At 38.0% G+C, this 18,467-nt stretch overlaps 1 protein-coding gene and 1 long non-coding RNA gene across 2 annotated transcripts in view; one reads left to right on the top strand and one right to left on the bottom strand.

Annotated features, from left to right (window-relative positions):
* Positions 1–2,363: 2,363 nt before the first annotated feature.
* Positions 2,364–7,461, bottom strand: lyl1 (LYL1 basic helix-loop-helix family member). Its single transcript, XM_024289990.2, has 4 exons — positions 6,794–7,461; positions 4,696–6,032; positions 3,700–3,797; positions 2,364–3,093 (listed from the first exon to the last, which is right to left on the bottom strand). The coding sequence occupies exons 2-4, from the start codon at positions 5,490–5,492 to the stop codon at positions 2,576–2,578; spliced, it is 1,413 nt and encodes a 470-aa protein (XP_024145758.1). The 5' UTR covers positions 5,493–6,032; positions 6,794–7,461; the 3' UTR covers positions 2,364–2,575.
* The window catches only part of LOC118599076, a 16,084-nt gene continuing 1,409 nt past the window's right edge, over positions 3,793–18,467 (top strand). The window contains exon 1 of the long non-coding RNA XR_004948359.1: positions 3,793–4,075. This is a non-coding gene — a long non-coding RNA (uncharacterized LOC118599076). The remainder of the gene's footprint in view (positions 4,076–18,467) is intronic.

Here is an 18,467-nt window from a genome sequence, read left to right as displayed (position 1 = left end):
GCTGCAACTTTCACCCCCCCCCTGCATGCTTTTTAACCCTTCTCCAACAGGCTGAACCCCATCTTTAACCACATCCCACATCCATGCTGATCTTCCTCAGCTCAACCACACGCCCCAAACTGTTGGCTGTCACATAAATCTTTGTCTGGTTCCGCCGTATGTACTTTGCTTTTTTTGTAAAGAATTTGCCTCTAGGTTACTGAGCCCTGGACATGATATTTAAAAAATAAAAGACATATTGATCACTCAAATTAAAAAAAATTGTGGTTACAAATTAGTATCTTGTGCCCTCAGATTATTATTTGTATGCACAAATTACTATTTTGTGACCTCAAAATATCACTTTGTATGAACAAAGTAGTATTCAGGATGCAAAGTTGTATTTTTTTTGTACATAAATTAGCATTTTTTTAGCTTAAAATAGCATTTCATACACAAAAATGACTATTTTGTGGGCACAAATTTGCATTTTGTGATCTTAATTTACCATTTCATACAAAAAAAATGTATTTTGTGACCTCAAATTAGCACTTTGTATGGAGAAATAACTTCTGTGTTGGCTTAAACTAGCATTTTGTGTACTCACACATGCATTTTGTGGTCTTATTATTAGCATTTAATACATATAAATTAGTATTGTGTACACAAATTCGCCTTTTTTGCACACATATTAGCATTTCAAATGCACAAAATGCCATTTTGTGACCTCAAATTAGGACTTTGTATGCACAAATTATTATTATCTGGGCATGGAATAGCATGTTGTGCACAAATTAGCATTTTATGATCTTAAATTAGCACTTTGTATGGACAAATGACTTCTGTGTGGGCATAAACTAGCATTTCATGTACTCACATATGCATCTTAAATTAGCATTTTGTACATACAAATTAGTATTTAGTACACAAATTATCCTTTTTGCACACAAATAAGCTAAATTACTATTTTGTGACCTGAAATTAGCACGTTGTACCCACAAATCACTTTTGTATTGGCAAAAATTTGCATTTTGTGTACACAGATTGGCATGTTAAGATCTTAAATTATCCTTTTGTGTGCAAAAGTTAACATTTGTGGTGGCAAACTAGTATTTTATGGACACATTAGCATTTTGTGCAAGCAAATGATCTTTTATACAAACAAATTCATATTTTGTGGCCACAAACACAAATTGCTAATATGCGCCCTTCAAAGGATACTAAAATGCAATTTTTTCTTCCTATGAAATACTAATTTGTGTACACAAAATACAAATTTGTGGCCACAAGTAATTTTTGTCGTTTCAAGGGTTCTGTACTACATAACTGATTGTTAAAGCAGAAGTAAAGCTTGATGCTGAAAGTGAAAGTCGTATTTATAAGATGTTGATCATCTGAATAGTTTGATTAGAATCTATGTGTTCTTAAACCTGTTTTCTTCCTGACACAAAGTGGATTTTTTTTTCTACAGATAATGTTGGAGAAAAGTCAGTGAGCAGCTCAGGACAACTTCTTAACGTTCTTACTTCTTTTACCTTTTTTATTTATTCAACATTTTTGACAGCTAAATTGTTAATCGCACCGTAATCAATCTTTCATTGTGCCTAACTACTAATTTGCAGCTATGTTTTCACAATCCTGCCAATATAAAGGTGACAGATTTTTCAAAGTGGTTCAAATCCCGACTGGGTTCTCCTCATGCATTGGTGGGTTTTCTCTGGGCACTTTGACTTCCTCCCACCGTCCAAAAGCATGCTTCATAGGTTAAATTGTCTCTAAATTGTCCCTAGATGTGCATGTGAGTGTGACTCTACAACAGAGTGGTGACTTGTTCTGGGTGTACACTGCCTTCGCCCTACAGTAGCTGAGTAGGCTCCAGCAACCCTGAAAAGAATTCAACGGGTTCTGAAAATGGATAGAGTCCAGAGGCTTCATTTAAAAAATATTTAGATTTGCAAAAAAAGATATGGGGGATTTCCACATGTGCTGCTGTACTTATTCGGATGGAACAGTGCTTGTTGTAACGGACGCTTAGAGCGGACTCGGAACGGGTCTGAATGTTCCTGAATTGAAGGCAACAAAACATTTGGAAATATTGAGAAATTGTGCTGACAATGAGCAGTCTTTAGCAGAGTAAGAGGATGTTAAAAAAGGAACAGCAAACTAAGGCCCACTTTATTTCTGTCTGGTACAAGTGTGTCACAACTTCAGGGTATTGTCATCTGCACAGCAGAGTCACTGAATGTGGCGAAGCATGTAGTGTTTGGCTGTCAAACTGAAATAAAATGCATTTAATCTCAAGGTTGGAACCTTTTTGAGGGAAAGTGTGCATTTTTATGTCTTGTCCTGAAGGGTAACATTATTTTGATTAAAGAAAAAAATGATTTAGTTGATTGAAACATTTAATCAGTTCATTTTCATAGCTCAGAATGCTCCAAAGCCATCGTCAGGTGTTGAATTGCTGCACAATACATTTGCACAACACTACAAAAACACAAACCAAATACTATCAAGAAACAAAATCTTCAACACTGCTTGGTTTCACTAAAACTGAAGCCTCCTCGGCTCATCAAACACATTTGGTATCTTTTTGGTGTCACCGCTCATCATTAGTGGCTGCCACCATCCTTATTTGACTTTTGACCTTTCCTAGAATGCTGTTGGTCACCATAGACGTCTTGGTCCCAAAGCTTTCCTCACTATCTGTGTCGCCATAGCAACTGGAGGTTGCCGGGGAATTAGCCAGGGCGATGACCGAGTCTGCGGAGTCTCTGTGGTTCGACACGGCGGCCGCGTGGGCCGCTTCTGGTGAAGCGTCGGTCTGGAAAAGAGGCTTCTGCTTGCTGCTGTCCATCCCAGCAGCAGGCCTCTCGTCCTCTGTCCCCCCCTCCGCGGAGTCCCCACCCTTGCCCTGGGCCTGGTCATTGAGCAGGGTGACTAAAAAGTCGATGTACTTCACAGCCAGACGCAGGATTTCATTTTTGCTGAGCTTCTTGTCGGGTGGGTGTGTGGGGATTAATTTTCTCAGCTCCGAAAACGCTCCGTTCACATTCTGCTGGCGCCAGCGCTCACGGCTGTTGGTGAAGACGCGGCGGGCCAGTTTCTGAGGAGGGCCTGTTAGAAATACATTAACGCTGCATAAGTGCCAGAGACATTACAAGATAAGACGATATAGGTTTTTTTTCCTGTTAGAAATAAAAACATAAAATGTTTTTCTGCTTGAAGTAAAACCACGTCACTTTCCATGTATTTGTTACTGGACCATGATAGCATCCTTTAATCTTTATCCATTCATTTTTGTCTCTAGCATACAAATAGTATTATTTTAAATTGAATTCTGAAAAGCCAGAAATCAATGTTCTTATTTTTTTTTATTATTGCATTATTTTATTTCTGAAAAGAGTTTAAAATATCTGTGTGATTTCTTATATTGTCTACATCTATTGCTTGAAGTAAACCAATACATCAAATAATCAAAAGTCATTTTTCAAATATTAGTGTGTAAAGCAGGAGTGCTCAATCCTGATCCTTGAAATCAACCACCCTGACTGTTTTCCAGATCTCCAAGCCCTGCCAGCTGCTGAATGAATGAACACACCTTGTCCAGGTAATCAGCAGCAAGCAGTGCAGGGGGAGCTGGAAAACAGGCAGGGTGGTGGATCTGGAGGACCTGGTGTAAAGTGTGAAAACAGTTTTTGTTTTTTTTCTCACAGAACTCACAATCCGAGATCTCCATCTCATATTGGGATGACGGCCTCCTCTTGATGCGACTGTTGTTGATGACACCATAGCTTCCACCTGATTGTCCCAGGTAAGAACTAGCCAAAAAACAAACAAACAAACAAACACCAGGATGTTAATAATACAGAAAAAAACAACCTGCTTATAAGTAAAACTGGGGGGTAGTGATGCTCGTGGGTTGAGGGAAACCACGATTGGGGATGTGATCACTTTTCTTGAGTTGATTGAACTTTGTTCCATACAGATTCTTTTTTTTTTTTTTCCTGACAGAGAGCTGCTGCAAACAAACCAAATGAAGGAGGAGAAAGAGTCTACGACGGACGGGTAGGAACGTTTTCATCTGCTGATTTAGAAGGTGAACTCTTACCTATTTTGCCACAAAAACAGTTTGAAAAACTGTTTAAAAATGTCCAGAACTGCATTCTGTACTTAAAAATAGAAGTATAATACCAAGTTTTAAATGTGTTGCCTCATAAAATAATCAGAATCCACATTTAGCTGTCAAAAAGTCAACTTTGATGATTGTTGGAGTGACATATACAGAAAATCTTCATTTAGCTCAATCAAAAAATAGAATATTGTCACTGTCAGTATGCAAAATAAGATTAAAATTCATTATATCAATGCAAACGTACATGTTATAAACATGCATTAAGAAATGCAGCATTGATGCAGCTACCCTTTTCACACAATACTGTTATTTAGATGTTTTCAGGGCAATGCTTGTTTTCAAAAAAACAGTAAATTTATGCTCACAAGTTACAGTAAAGTAGATTTAATAGTTTTTGCACATTTAGTATTGTATTTTTTTATTTAAATTTATCTTATTTTTACTTTAAACTTGCAACAATCATGTTAATAAGATGAATTCGTCTCTGGTTTCAGCCTTTTACAGACAAACCAAAAAGGGATCAAGTATCTCTAGTAGGTTGCATGATTAAATGTAAATTATCATTGATTATGAACTCATATTACCTGGTTAGGAATGGAGGTGCAGGGATGTACTGCTGAGGCAGCAGAAGCCCAGGAGAAGTAGAGGAGGGGCCTCCAGGTAATCCAGAAGCTGCCGGGCTGAGCATGGGCAAACAGGTCTGCTGGCGGCTGTGCAGGTCCCCATGCAGCAGATTGGGAATTGGGTGGAGGGCGGTCAACGCAGTGCTTGGTAGAGGGAGCGGAGGCTTGCTGTGGCTGAGGCTGATGACGGGAATGTGCTGAAGAAGAGTTGAGGAGGATGAGGACAAAGGCAGGGCTGCAGAGGTGGTTGGAGTTGTTAGGAGGCAAGGGGACGTCTTGGTGGGTGCCGGGAGGAGGGGAGGCGGGGAGGAAAGGGTGGGTGACATGTTTGTTGATGCGGCTGCCCCAGTTGTGCTCTTTGACCAGATACCTTCCTCATCCATCTCCATGTTGGCAGGTTCAGGTGTGTCTGTCTTGTGATTGGTTTGCCCTGTTGTCAGGGCGATGGGAGTCAAAGGGGTGGTGAGAGCATCCATGCACCTGATTTTGTGAGCAGAAGGTGGGCTTTTGACAGCATCCAGCGGGCTGGGCTGCTCTGTGGATGGTGAGGAGGTGGAGGATGAAGGTGGGGAGGAAGAGGAGGGACGAGGTAGGTTTGGAGGTGAGGCAGAGGGTCCTGTGGAGTTGAGTTTCTCCATCATGGTTGTGACGTGTCTCTGTGCCGAGCTAGTCCTCTTCCCAGCCTTTGTGTTTCTCAGGTTCTTTTTAGATAAACTCATATGTTCATTTTCAACAGTCGGCCTTAAAATTAGATGCATACATTTAATTTAACGTTTGCTTGTGCTTCATTTTCCTCAAAAAACGTATTTTTTTCCAGGATAATCCAAAAAAGTCCTCCAGTTCTCTTTATGTCATTGCATCTTTGATGGAACTCCAGGTCAGAATCTGTCCATATGTAATCTCAAAATCATTCTATAGTCTGTTCCGTGTGCAACATCGTCGGTTGCTACATTTTAGCGATTCTGACATGAGCACGCTCCATAAAGCGGTCACTCTGACACGGCCTCGGTCATTGCTCCCGCCTCTTGTGCAACCGCGTGTTCCCTCAGAACATCGTAAAAGGGTCGATCCACGCTTCCTTTCAATGTATTCCTCCTTTGGCACCGTTAACTCAGCTCCGGCGTGCAGCCACTTCACGTGAAGAGGATGGGTGTGTGCTTTTCGTCTGACGCTCCAAGTGGCCAATATCAGGCTTTCATTGAGTCTGGAGTGGCAGCCTTTAACTCGTCTGTGTCCCGTTCAGGATGTGTGATTTAAGCTCCTCTCAAGGTGATCCTTGAAGATTGGACTCAAATACTCTGTTAAACAAATAAAACAGAAACATTAAATCTCCAGCAAATTAAAGAAACATTTCTGGTTCACATTCAAATATTAACTCTAAATTTGCTGTTTTTGCTCTGAGCAAAACACACTTCTTATAATTTCACAGCTTTTGCAATCGTAAATGTTCCTGTTTTGTTTTTCTGCTCATCATTGCAATATTTTGAACAATTCATCTTTCAAAGTAATGTCTAATAGTGACTAGTAAATGTAGTTTTTGTTATTTAGTTCTTTAGGACAACAGCAATAAAGTGCAATAATTATTAAAAAGTTTAGATGAAAGCAGATCCTCATACTTTTTATGTTTTCTTAATATATATATTTAAATAACAGACTTAAAAATGTCATAAAAGAAAATTCCAATACTTTTGCTTGTCTTTATCTTAATACAATGTGGCATCAATTAATGCAATATGGTGTTAAATATAATCATTAACTTATCATAATGTTTTTAGAGGTCTGTATTTTCTATTTTAAAAAACTCTGTTTACACTATTGATTAAAGTTAATGTTTAAAGTATTTAATTTCTGAATTGTAAACAGAATATTGACATTTTTGCGATGTTATAGTGAAGCTCCCTTCACATGTCATGCATGTGCCATATGGTACGATAACCAGAAATGTATGCAAACCACTAAATAAAAAATAAAACAATGTTTTAACTCCGATTAGAAGCAGCTCAAGACTCGCCTACAAAATCAGTCAATTATAATAGTTTAAAAGTGAAAAAGTACTTACAGACACATCCTGACATCCAGCGTGTCTCGTCTGCCGGTCATGCAAAATCCCTCCGAGCGACTGCGCATGTTGTATCTGCGCAGCTCTTGACGTCGCCTCCGTCCTCCTTCAGTTCGCTTTACAAGAAAGAACTGGAGCCAAACTGTCTGACACTCCTCAAGAAGATCCTTATAATAGGAGTTATAAATTAGTATTTAAAGACAAAAAAAGAATGAGACCAGGATTGTCCCAACCAACTAATTTCTTCAGCTTTCTGTTGAGAACTTGCTCCGTTAAACAAAGACAAAGTGGGTTTCTATAGATGGTCTCCACCATCCGCCCCCATTTGTCATCCTCACCTCTCTGTCTTTCACTGTCTTGTCTATTCCTATCCCCCCTCTTTGCCAGGAAGACACAATGCTTTAGTTGGTTGCCAGAGTTCTGGTCCTGGCAAATGAGAGGTGAGTGTGAGAGGTGGGGGGGAGAGAAAGGGAACCGTGTTGCAAGGAGAGTTTTCCGCTCCCTGCTGGACAAGAGGATGTGCTCGTACAATGTGGTGGCTGCTGATAAGAGCCTCAAAAGCTGCCTGTGCTCTGCTGATAAGGAACCTCCACCCCCCCCCTCCTCTGCCACCTCCATCAATACACACCGACGCACACACACGATCAACTTCACACCTACACACACACACAAGCGCAACACCACACCGGTTAGTCCTGGACTTTGAAGGGATTGGACTATTTCCAAGCAAATATGTGCCATAGCACTTACATTACAATCTGTTAAGCAGACAGCGTGACATGGACACGTGGTGCATGTGTGTTCCAACACAAAACCATAATGACAAAGTTAGTTCAGTCAGTCATTAATGGAGGAAAAACAAACTCCCAACAATCTGTTGGGATGACAAAACCTTAGAATGGGCAGAAAACAATAAAGAGGAGCAAAAAAGTATCTAGTGACCAATTCAAGTTGTCCCACTCAAAGAGATGCTCATCATAAATGCACTTTGACTGTGAGAGAATGACATCACATTGATTCTTAAAGAATTTCTTCAAACAATGGTTCAGAAAACAAGGATTTAGCTCCTGCAAACAAGCCGGAATTCTGACCTCTGAGGTCTTCTTTAACGCTACAGAAATTCGCATTCAGGTGACCACTTTCAATGAAAAGACCATGTAAATACATATATATACTTGTTTTGGGCGTCCGCATTCAAAACTCGCTCTACGTGTGTTTTTAAGTCCGTTTTTGGCCTCTGAATACAAAACGTCCGCTCATTGTACAAACGCCAATACTTAAAATCTGTTAAACTTTACCAATCACGGACTCCGATCTAGTAATGGGTCCTTTTCAAAAGCGCCCTTGGAACATGGAAGTACGAGTATTCATGAATTACGATTTGTTCCTGGTAGGAATTATACTATACCAAGTCTTTCACATGTCGGAATAAAACTGTGAAAGAAAAAACCTGGAGCAAGATTCGCAAGTTTTGCACCGCTTCAACATTTTACATCAAGCCTCTTCAAATATCAGGTAGACGTGCTAGCACTGGGTAGCAACAGTCCAGCGTGAATAGCATATGCTAAAAACGCGCTGTCACCTACTCGGTGTGAACATAGCTTAAGAAGCTCTTCTATTCTCCTCGTGTAACCTGTTTTAATGACACCATTTTGAAGTGGTAACCTGTATAAAATGCACCTGTCCGCACCCTCAAACTGTCAAACTGCAATCTCTCCACCATGACCAGCCCCAAAGAGCTGTCAGAGGACACCCGATGCCAGTTGTACTCCTGAACAAGACTGGGACAAACCAATCTATGATTACGGATGGAGCTGGGATAGAAAGATAGAAATAGAAGGCAGAACCCCAGTGCACCATACTTTCCTCAGCTTCTATAACTTCTAGCAGCCTGCTAACAACTAATCGATACTTTCATTGAAATTGAATTCAACCATGTCAATAGTAAGTTGCATGGAATATTAGAAAAAAAAAAGAAAAATTGACAAGCTCTTTTCACCTGAGGATCTAATTAAGCTTTTACCTGGTGATGGGAGCCACAGTAACAGAGATTACTTTAAGTAACACACTATATCGTCATCAATTCAAATCCTGCTGTTTTCCAAAGGAGGCATCCTGCTTATGCCAGAAATTATCCAGGCCTGTCTGGAGTTTATCAAAGACCATCTGCATAATCTAGAGGAGGATTGGGAAAATGTCATGTGATCAATGAGACCAAAATGGAACTCTTATATAAACGCCATTCACCGTGTTTGGAGGGGAAAGAATAGTGAGCTGCATCTGAAGAACACCAAACCCACTGTGAAGCACAGGGGAGGAAGCATCATGGTTTGAGGCAGTGAACGACTGATCTTCCTCGCGCTCTCTTATGGGGTCCAGATGACCCCACCCTTATATTGATGCGTGATCCCGCCCATGACAAAGGTAGACAAAGGTGCACAGAATTTTACGTCTGCCACGGACACCAATAAAGATAAAAAAATACTTGGAAAAAAATGTTCAGCGTGCTGTCTTTTGGGGTCCAGATGACCCATTTTTAATGTAAACATTCCTAGGATAGCAGAAGGGTTACAGAAAGCAAGAACAAGGAAACAAATAGTGACATTTTTGGGCAAAAATCTTTTCCATTAGTCAGAACATTGAATATATAATTGTGTCTGGATCTTATAACAGGATAGTGATCCTAAACACATCGCCTGGGCAACAAAAAGGTGGCTACGTTTCAAGGTTTTGGAGTGACCTAGACAATCTCTGGACCTTAATCTGATGAAGAGTCTGTGGAGGCGGTAGAAAGTCTAGCAACAGTTATAAAACATCACAGCTCTTGAGAAGATCTGCATGGAAGAATGGACCAAAATTGCAGGTTTATTTTTAACCCTAGTCATTACAATACAATACAATACAACTAATGACGTGAACTTTTTTGTTAGCCAAATACCTCATTTGTTCACCATTATGCAAAAAATAAAAAATAAAAATAAAATTAAAAAATCATAACATTTTATTTCTTGGTTGCTTTTTTAAATACTGTCTTTCACAGTGGAAATGTATGATGAACATTCCATAAGAGTTTCTTCATCTGAATAGTTATTTGTATCACAACATGTTTTACTGAGAAACATTTAGAAAACAAGCAACTTTAACTCACATTACTATGTTTTCAACAGCGCATACGGCTGATTACTTATCATTAACACGTGGGACATATACGGGTTTTCTTTTTATGACAACCTGTGTCACCCAGTTCCCAATACAGAAGTCATCGCCGTGGTAACTTTCCTCTTCAAGAACTTCCTTCCTTCTATCTGTCCCGCCCATTTCTTCAAAACCTGTCCACGTCCGTCTCTTCTGCCCTCAGGGTCAGCACTTCTCTTACATTCTCTCAGTCATTTCCTTCTTAGACCGACTGAAATACAAGCAGTTCAAGCCTTTTACAATCACCTGACCTTCAAAGGTCCTGGGAAAACACGGTGGCTTGCTCAGCAGCAAATCTGTCATCAACCTCGTCATCATCATCATCATCATGGTCTCTCTTTTTCCTTTTGTCATTGTAGTCGACTTTGTAATCATCAACTTTAGAGGCTGCGGACGGGTGTGTTGAATCAGAGAGCATTACAATTTGTGTGTGAAAGACATCTGTGGTTCTGGCTGATCACACTCTGTGTGCAAGAATAACGTAGTGGCACCGTTACGCCTGCAGATGCAGCACACATTTGCCTAAAATAAAATAAAAAAATAAAAAAATTGCCCAGGGGACAAAAAGAAATCCTTCGGGATCAACGTTTCTAGTCCATCCTTATATACTGTCCTGTTTAACTTTATTTAACACTACTCAATTAGTCTTAGAAAAACAACTCTTTCATTTACTGGATGTAATTGTGGTTTAAATGTTGCACCATTTTAGTAAAACACTATGTTGAATAACTAAATTCTGACTGTATTGAATGTACTTGTAGGAAACAAACAAAAACACATTTTAAAATTCATATCTTGCACAATTTTGGCTAAACATTTGACAACTTTTTAAAGTTCCCTATTCTTTAGTTTTCTCGTCACAGTTCAGCATCTCTTCACACTTGTGTTTATGGGTAAATTTGATGTTATACATGCTGATACAGTTTGTCTATCTTGTGCTAAAAGCAAAAAAATAAGTAAAAAATAGACTGACTAAAATGTGTTAGGAGTTTTCTTTTTTTTTAGCAAGCTATAAATAAATTCATAAAGAAAGCAATTTGTCTGTCTGGGTCACTAAGCAGCTTAAGCAGCTGGTTTTCCCCTTTGAAGGTAAAAAAAAACAAAACCTTGACTTGTCAGACAGTCCCAGTGTTCTTGGGAACAGACATGAGACAAATTGTTGACTCTCATTCGGTCACAGTGTGAGCGCTCAAACTGTAGATGGGGAATAATAATAGAAACAAACGATAACAGACAGCTTCCGCTTTCCCCTTGAGTGAGGAAGAAATCAAGAGAGGATTGTTTTAATCTCAGAGCGGTCCTGCCCACCTGAAACAGGTTTATCGACGGGCGAGTCTTTAAATAACGATTATGTGCTTGTTGTCATTATGAAGTTTATATCCCCAACTAGACTGTAATTCTTTTCTGACCTCTTTGTGAGAGGGGATTGGTATGTGATGATGATGCTAGTCTGAATTCTAAACATTTTTAACAATAATTGAAAGTTAAACTAAGTAAATACAAAAATAGATAAAATACAATTTAAAAAAACAGACAAATAGTGACAAAAAACTTTTAAAAAATTAACTTTGACAAGTAAAAATTCAAACTCTTCAGCAAAGGCTGATTAATCTGAAAGGTGAACAACATACTGTTTTTACCCAAGACAAAAAAAAAAAAAAAAACTTGTATTGTTTTCTAGGACAAAGTATCTGCAAAACCACAGTAGTTCATCAAAAAATTGCCTTTTAGTTGTGGGGGGACTGCTGGTGCCGAATAAGCCCGCCCCACTTCCTATCGCCCATCAGTTTACACTTTCTCCCACTAGATTACAGCCTTTTAAAACCCCAACCTTACATTACAGGTGCAAGAAAAATGGCGAGCAATATCGTACAGTTTTGAGCCGGATACCAGCTCAAATCAGGAAAAAGATGGCATATTTTCTACGTAACAATTACAGTATTTTTTAAACAGCATTTTTCATCTGCTCCTAATTCAAAATTGTATTGTAGAAGTACTCAGAAATGCAGCTTTATGCTTAATTTTCTTTATATTTGTCCTCCATCATCAGAAAAATACTACCAAAAAATGTTAAAAACACCAAAAAAGGCCAGTCTTTATTCTAAAAGATAGTTTGAAAATATATATATATATATATATATATATAAATATTTGATAACTGTTTGTCAGAAAGAGAAAATAGTGACAAAAAAATAAACTATCCTTCTTTGGTGATAAATGATAATATTTAAACTAAACCAACTAAACAGCACTAGTTGTGCAACTGACTGCATGTCACATATTGCAGAAAATTTAAAAGTTGTATTTTTTGTGAGGCATAAATCTAAAGAAAAGAACAAAAATCATGCAGGGAGTCTCTGTACAGTATGGATGTACAATTAATATTCAGTTTTTTTCAAAATGCATTCAAATCAAGGCCTTAAAAAATGATTTTTTTAAGCACTGACAGTAAGATTTTTTTTTAAATGTTGGATTTATTTGTAAAGTTTTTTTCTTTTATTTTTTTAATCACCTTTTCTGGTATTGATCCAGTTAGAGGGCCATTGTTGTTCAAGTTAAACACATTTTATTTAATCAAGAACAGTTGCCTGGACTCCTCTGGGATGTTATTTAGCACTTTTTCTTTAAAATAAAACTTTATTGCTTGAACAGTATGAACCAGAGAATAAGAAGACACAGTATTTTCCCTGAACTTTCTGGTGATGAATTCAGCCTGAAACCCACCTTTGTTTAGATGAGAGGCTATTTATTTCCATTGAAAATTAATTGCCTAAACGTCATACATGTAAATTCTCGTACACCCCTAAATCAGTGAATTTTCAAAGGAAATATTTGACAAATATAGATGGAAAAGCACAAGATTATTGCTTTAAAGTACTACAATCATAGCCAAAAATAACATTCCTCATTGAGTCTAAAAAAACCCAAATGATCATGGAGTGAAGACATGCCCTTGCATGAGAAAACACACACACACTCCCTGAAGTGAGCTCCATGGCCACATTTCCTCCGCGTCGTGTAAACACTATTGTGCGCGCGGCGATAGGGATCACTTGAACCTAATTGTTTGAGGCAATATTCACAGTGAATTTCATGGAGAAAGTGACAAACAATGCTGCGAGCACTGGCCGGGACAGACGCTCTGCCTGTCTAACTCTGCTGCGACAGATGTCCCCTCTGTTTGTTTGACTTGATTGTCCTGGGGGTGGGGGGTGGGTTTTGCCGATGCTGAAATGGTGGAAAAAAAGAAAGGGAATTTGGTGTTCTCAGTCATTTCATAAAAATCAACTTTTTACAAAGACTATGTGTCCTCTGTATCTGAGGAAAAAATGATGGAGGGTTTATTAAAAAATAAATAACATTTATTTTTTTTACATAAAAATTTTTTACAACGCAATGCATTGTGGTCTATATTTGGCATTCTAGAGAGTGTGGATGCACACTGGTTTTTGCAAAGACTTCTGGATCATTTTAAGGACACTGGATTTTGGAATCTTAGATTTGGACAGCTCTAAAAAATGGCAAACGCACTATAAAGTGCACTATGTAGTGAAAGAATTTGGACCAGTGTCTTTTATCTTTGGCAGTAAATACGGTGACTCTGAGTGTTTTAGTCAAAATAATTAATAATCATTTATGTTTTTTCTAGAAAAAAGTTAAAATGATTGTTCTAAATGTACAGTTTTGTATATGATTTCATTTCGTGATTATTTACAGATAAGTGGTCACCAAATACTGTAATTAAAAAAAAATATTAATCACGATTAATCGTGAATTCCTTTTTTATAGGTTTGCGATTAATTAGTTAACTTTTTTAATCGACTACTGTCCCTAAAAGTTGTTTGTAGTTATTTGCAGTTATACCTGTAAATAATTTGAAATATGGTATCATGTTTATGGTGATCAAGCTCTATCTCTATAGCTTGATTTATACATGGTTAGAGACGATGACCTCCATGCATGGAAAGGTCAAAGATCAGAATGACGATTAAAAAAGCAAAACAAAAATAAAAATTTACATAAAATTTCAAAATAAAGTTCTAGCAACCAAAACATTAAATATAGTCCAATAAACCCTAGTAACTTCCAGATATCTAAATTAAATGTCAAAAAGTGAAACAAGATAAGAAAGCAGAAAAGGTAGGTACTATGGGACATCCATGATTGGACGATGACGTTTGAGTTTTGAAGACGAGAGAGAAAGCAGAAGGATGTTTTGCCCAAACTGTGGTAAAGGGTTAATTGAGCAATCATCTAACTTTTGCAGCGGCTGCAGTCAGAAGCTTCAAGAAAGATCTTCTGTTGGAAGATATCGCCATGCCAAATAACTTCCTGTTGAAAAAGTAAACAAATGTCATCATCCAATCAGTGATGTCACAGTACCGACCTTTTCCGGTTTCTTAATGTGTTTCTTTTGTTTTCTGAAACTTTTCCTTTTTATTTAGTTTCATATTTTGGAATTATGTTTTGGTTTCTATAATTTAGTTTTTTTTTTTTCATTTTTAAAATGTAAAGTTTTTTTATTTTTTATATCTGTGATCTTTAATGGTTTTGAATTGAGTGATTTATTGAACTGTTTTGGACTTCAGGGCTACCGTATTTTACCCATCATAAACTTTCTTAATTCCCCTGCCTAATTTGTGTTTTGTTTTTTTAATTGAGTAAAAGTTCAGTTTAAGGCTCATTTAAAACACAAAAGTAATTGTAGCCAGATCAATTTACATAGCAAGCATGAGGTTGCTTGCTACACAAACGGGTTCACATCTATGGCTGCAGTTTAACCAATAGAAACATGCTACTTCGATGAACCTCGTCTTTTAATTAAAATTGCACAAAGGGGCGTGGTCTTTTGATTGACAGGTTATCGTTGAACTGTCAGCACCAGAACAGCCTTGCTGGATGTGTTCCAATAACTGTTATCCTGTTCATGCAGCCGTGGTGAAGAGGTAGAGCGGCCGACTTCTGATTGGAAGATTGCAGGTCAAAGTGCCCTTGGGCCAGACACTGAACCCCACGTTGCTCCTGGTGGTTATAGGTTGGTGCGGGTTTGGTCAGTGGAGCTGCGTGAATGTGTTTGCATGGGGGAGAGGAACTGTGACTTTTAAGCGCTTTAAGGAAAGTAGAAAGCATTCTATAAGCTTACATAATTTACCATTTGTCTTATGTTTTTCAATTTTTGAAAAGGTCAGTGATACTTCATAGTCAACAAAGGTACCAAAGTCTAACAAAAGGTCACATGACGTCACACTTCCCTCATCTTCCAAATGGTTCATTTGCACTAATCTGCCATTTTTGCAATTTATCATTTATGATACTCAAATCCTGAATATAGTTAAACCCAGAGCAGGCATAAATGAGTTTAACCTCTCCGATGGCCTGTGGATCTGAAGCTACAGCTCTTAAGGAAGAAAAGATCAATCCAACTTTTTTTTAATATTTATTATCATTTTTTGGCATTTACAGTTCCCTGTGATCCTGATTACAGTGACTGCATCTTGTACAGTGTCGACCGCATGCCGACGGTCACACATTGCTCCGTTCCCAGGATGCACCTGGCCAAGGGCGAGCAGGCGGATGTGAGGGACAGCTGCTTCCTGTTCACACTTCCTGGTTCTGCGGAGGAGGGGGGCTGTAGGGTGAGGGTAATACATGGGTGAGATTAGGGTATTTGGCGAGGCCTTGTCCAAACAGGAAATTTCTGCCATGGCCACAGGTGTAAAAGTATAGAAGCTCCATGTTTGAAGGTAGAAAGTCTGAGCCTTAACATAAGGAAATTAGGAAGGAAATGGTGATTTAGTGTGAAAGCACCTTTCAAAACTCTCAAGGTGTGGTGGGAAAACTTAAAACAGCTGATTAAATTCATTGTAAAAACCAAGGAAAGTAAAAATAGTGAACTGGTGAGCTAATCAAAGCATAAGAGACTCACTCAGCAGTTTTCATGATTGCACAGATCTGTGTTTACAAGCTGAAATGATGACATTTTGATATATTTATGTATATTTGATACAAAAATATGTTTTAAAAAAATACAAGAAAACAACTTCTAAGAGGATTAACAGTTTCTAAAAGAAGGACAATATAAATCGTTCAAATTAATTAATTTTCATTTTTGTAAAATCACTTAAATAAACAAAGTTTACTTGTTTAATTATTTTAGGAAAAGTAATCTGTTTTCACTCTAGAACAGCAAGAAAATAAAAGGTTTAGAGCTTTAAGTTCTGACCTCCGACCTACAGTCAGGCAGCAAAACTTAAAGAGCTTGATGCTTTTTAAAAACAATCCACCTACATTTTGTCAATGTAATTCTAATTATTCTCATAGAGTGAGCTCAGAAAATTTCTCTCCTGCTCATGTTTTTCTTTTAGCACATGTGGAAAACTGTGTTTTGGATTTTTCCCACTTGTGTGTGTGTGTGTGTTTTAGAGCAATGGCATATTTTGATTTCCTCTCCCATATTACTCATCATCAGCACTGCGGTCGTCCAAATTCCGCTCGTGTGAGCGTGACAGAGTGACCCGGCCCTGTTGTCAGCCTTCAGCCTGTAATAATAGGAAAGAGCGAATCAGTTTTCCACACTCCCCTCACCTTTCTGTGCTTCGTCAAAATAGATGTGTTCCTGTTTGGTGTTTGGCTTCCCATCTCTACCTTTTCTGTTTTTCTTTTTTTAAAAAGGGCGTTGTAAAAACATTTATTTAATGTGTGAAATTCAGTCAATTGGTATTCTGTTGATGAAAATGAGAGGTCAGCTCAGTAAAACAAACACTGATCCTCAAACCGGCCTCGGTAACGCACGTTCATGCAGTCACTTCCGATGAAAAGTCTATGTAAAGGCGCAAATGTTTCCATTTTGGCCATCTGCGTTTAAAACTCCGACGTTCACACAAATTTTTGCGACTTTTTCGGGCTTTGGGTATAAAATACAGACCATTGAACGCAGAGTGAAAATTAAACCAGTTGACCAATCAGGGTCTCAGATTTTGGCCTCTTCCAACTCTAGGTGGTGGACATGCAGTAGTAAACAGTGGAAAAGGAAGAAGAAGAAGAAGCCCCTCCTTGCTTTTCCAGTGTGAACACCATGGACAAAAAGTCTGCATTTAGTGCGTCTTCAACTCATATCAAATACCCGGTTAGTCTGTAGATTTACACTCAAAACTCCAGCCAAAAACGATAAATAAAAAAAACAAATCTTTCAAACAGACCATCTTTTCTCTCATTTGGGTTAAAAATTGCAATATCCCTACATTAGCTTAAACAGAAGGTTTTATTGAAATCAAAATGTACATGTTGGCAACAATATTCTAACTTTAGTAACTCTTTGTCACTAAATTAAATACATAATACTAGCATTTCAAGATGGATATCAAGACATTTATATTCATGTCTATGCACCATCTGGCTTCCATTTGCAATAGTGTTGCATCAATGCGCCGTGGCATGGAGGTGATCAGCCTGTAAATAGCGAGACACTAAGATTAATACAACATTTTGTGTATCATCAATAATGATGTATTTATTTAAAAAAAAAGCTGTTCTAATTCATTCTTTGTTGCAAGCTGATGCTTGTCATAAAGGGAAAAAAAACACATATTTTGCAACTTTTTCTAAGTTTCTTATGCAACACTGCCTGCTAATTCCCAGAGGAATTTTAAAGTCCCATTTCTTTTAAATGACCCACTTGAGGCCTTGTTTCCTGTCAGTTAGATGCTTGTCACAGTCAGCAAGCATCCTCTTTTTGCTGCTACAGCTCCTTTGCATATTTAGACTTGGGCCTTCTGTGTACTTTCCATCTTCCTCTTTTCTTTTTAAATAAAGATTTTTCTATAAATACACACACATTGTTCTATAAGATATGTTATTTTCATCAATTGATGAATGCTCCTCAGGGTTACATGGTATCTCACTTCATAGCAAGGAATATTTGGTTCAAACCTCGTTTTGGACATTTCTGTAAGTTTGCATGTTCACAGGCAAACCTCTGACTCTAAAATTGTCCTTAGGTTTGAGTGTGATTGTGTGACCCTGCAACAAACCTGTCTACAACTTTGCACGTCAGTAGCTAGGATAGGCTCCAGCAACCCCATGACCCCAAAATGAATGGGTGGACGGACAAATAGTAGGATGCTCTGCCTTTATACAAAGCAGATTTGTCACATTTCCTTGTTTTTCCTCAAACAAAAAGTGATTATGTATCTTTGTTTCCCATTCTTTATATAATAATAGAATAACATTGTCTTATAAGTGTGGCATGTGCAGGTTTTCAAGTGTCAAAATGTTCCCACTTGACAAGAAAAAGGTTTTGTTGTTATTACATTTACAACCACCAGAGGGCGACAGAGGTAAAGTTTTGTAGAACTTGGTAAGAAACTGTTTTTAGTTACACTGAGATAGTTTACCATTTACAAATGAATCCATATAAATTTAACCCTGTTAGTATGTGTCCAACTGGAAATTACACTGTTATTAGTTTGATTGCAGTATG

This window comes from Oryzias melastigma, linkage group LG1 (assembly GCF_002922805.2).
Source record: "Oryzias melastigma strain HK-1 linkage group LG1, ASM292280v2, whole genome shotgun sequence".
NCBI lineage: Eukaryota > Metazoa > Chordata > Actinopteri > Beloniformes > Adrianichthyidae > Oryzias > Oryzias melastigma.
The sequence above is the reverse complement of the archived record's forward strand: the minus strand, read 5'-3'. Positions and strand labels throughout refer to the sequence as shown.

Coding starts and splice junctions, on each gene's coding strand:
- lyl1 (XM_024289990.2), bottom strand. CDS start 5,492: ATGCATCTAATTTTAAGGCCGACTGTTGAAAATGAACATATGAGTTTA. Junction 3,798..4,695: donor GCACCTCCATTCCTAACCAG/GTAATATGAGTT, acceptor TTTTTTGGCTAG/TTCTTACCTGGGACAATCAG. Junction 3,094..3,699: donor TGAGATGGAGATCTCGGATT/GTGAGTTCTGTG, acceptor TATTTCTAACAG/GCCCTCCTCAGAAACTGGCC.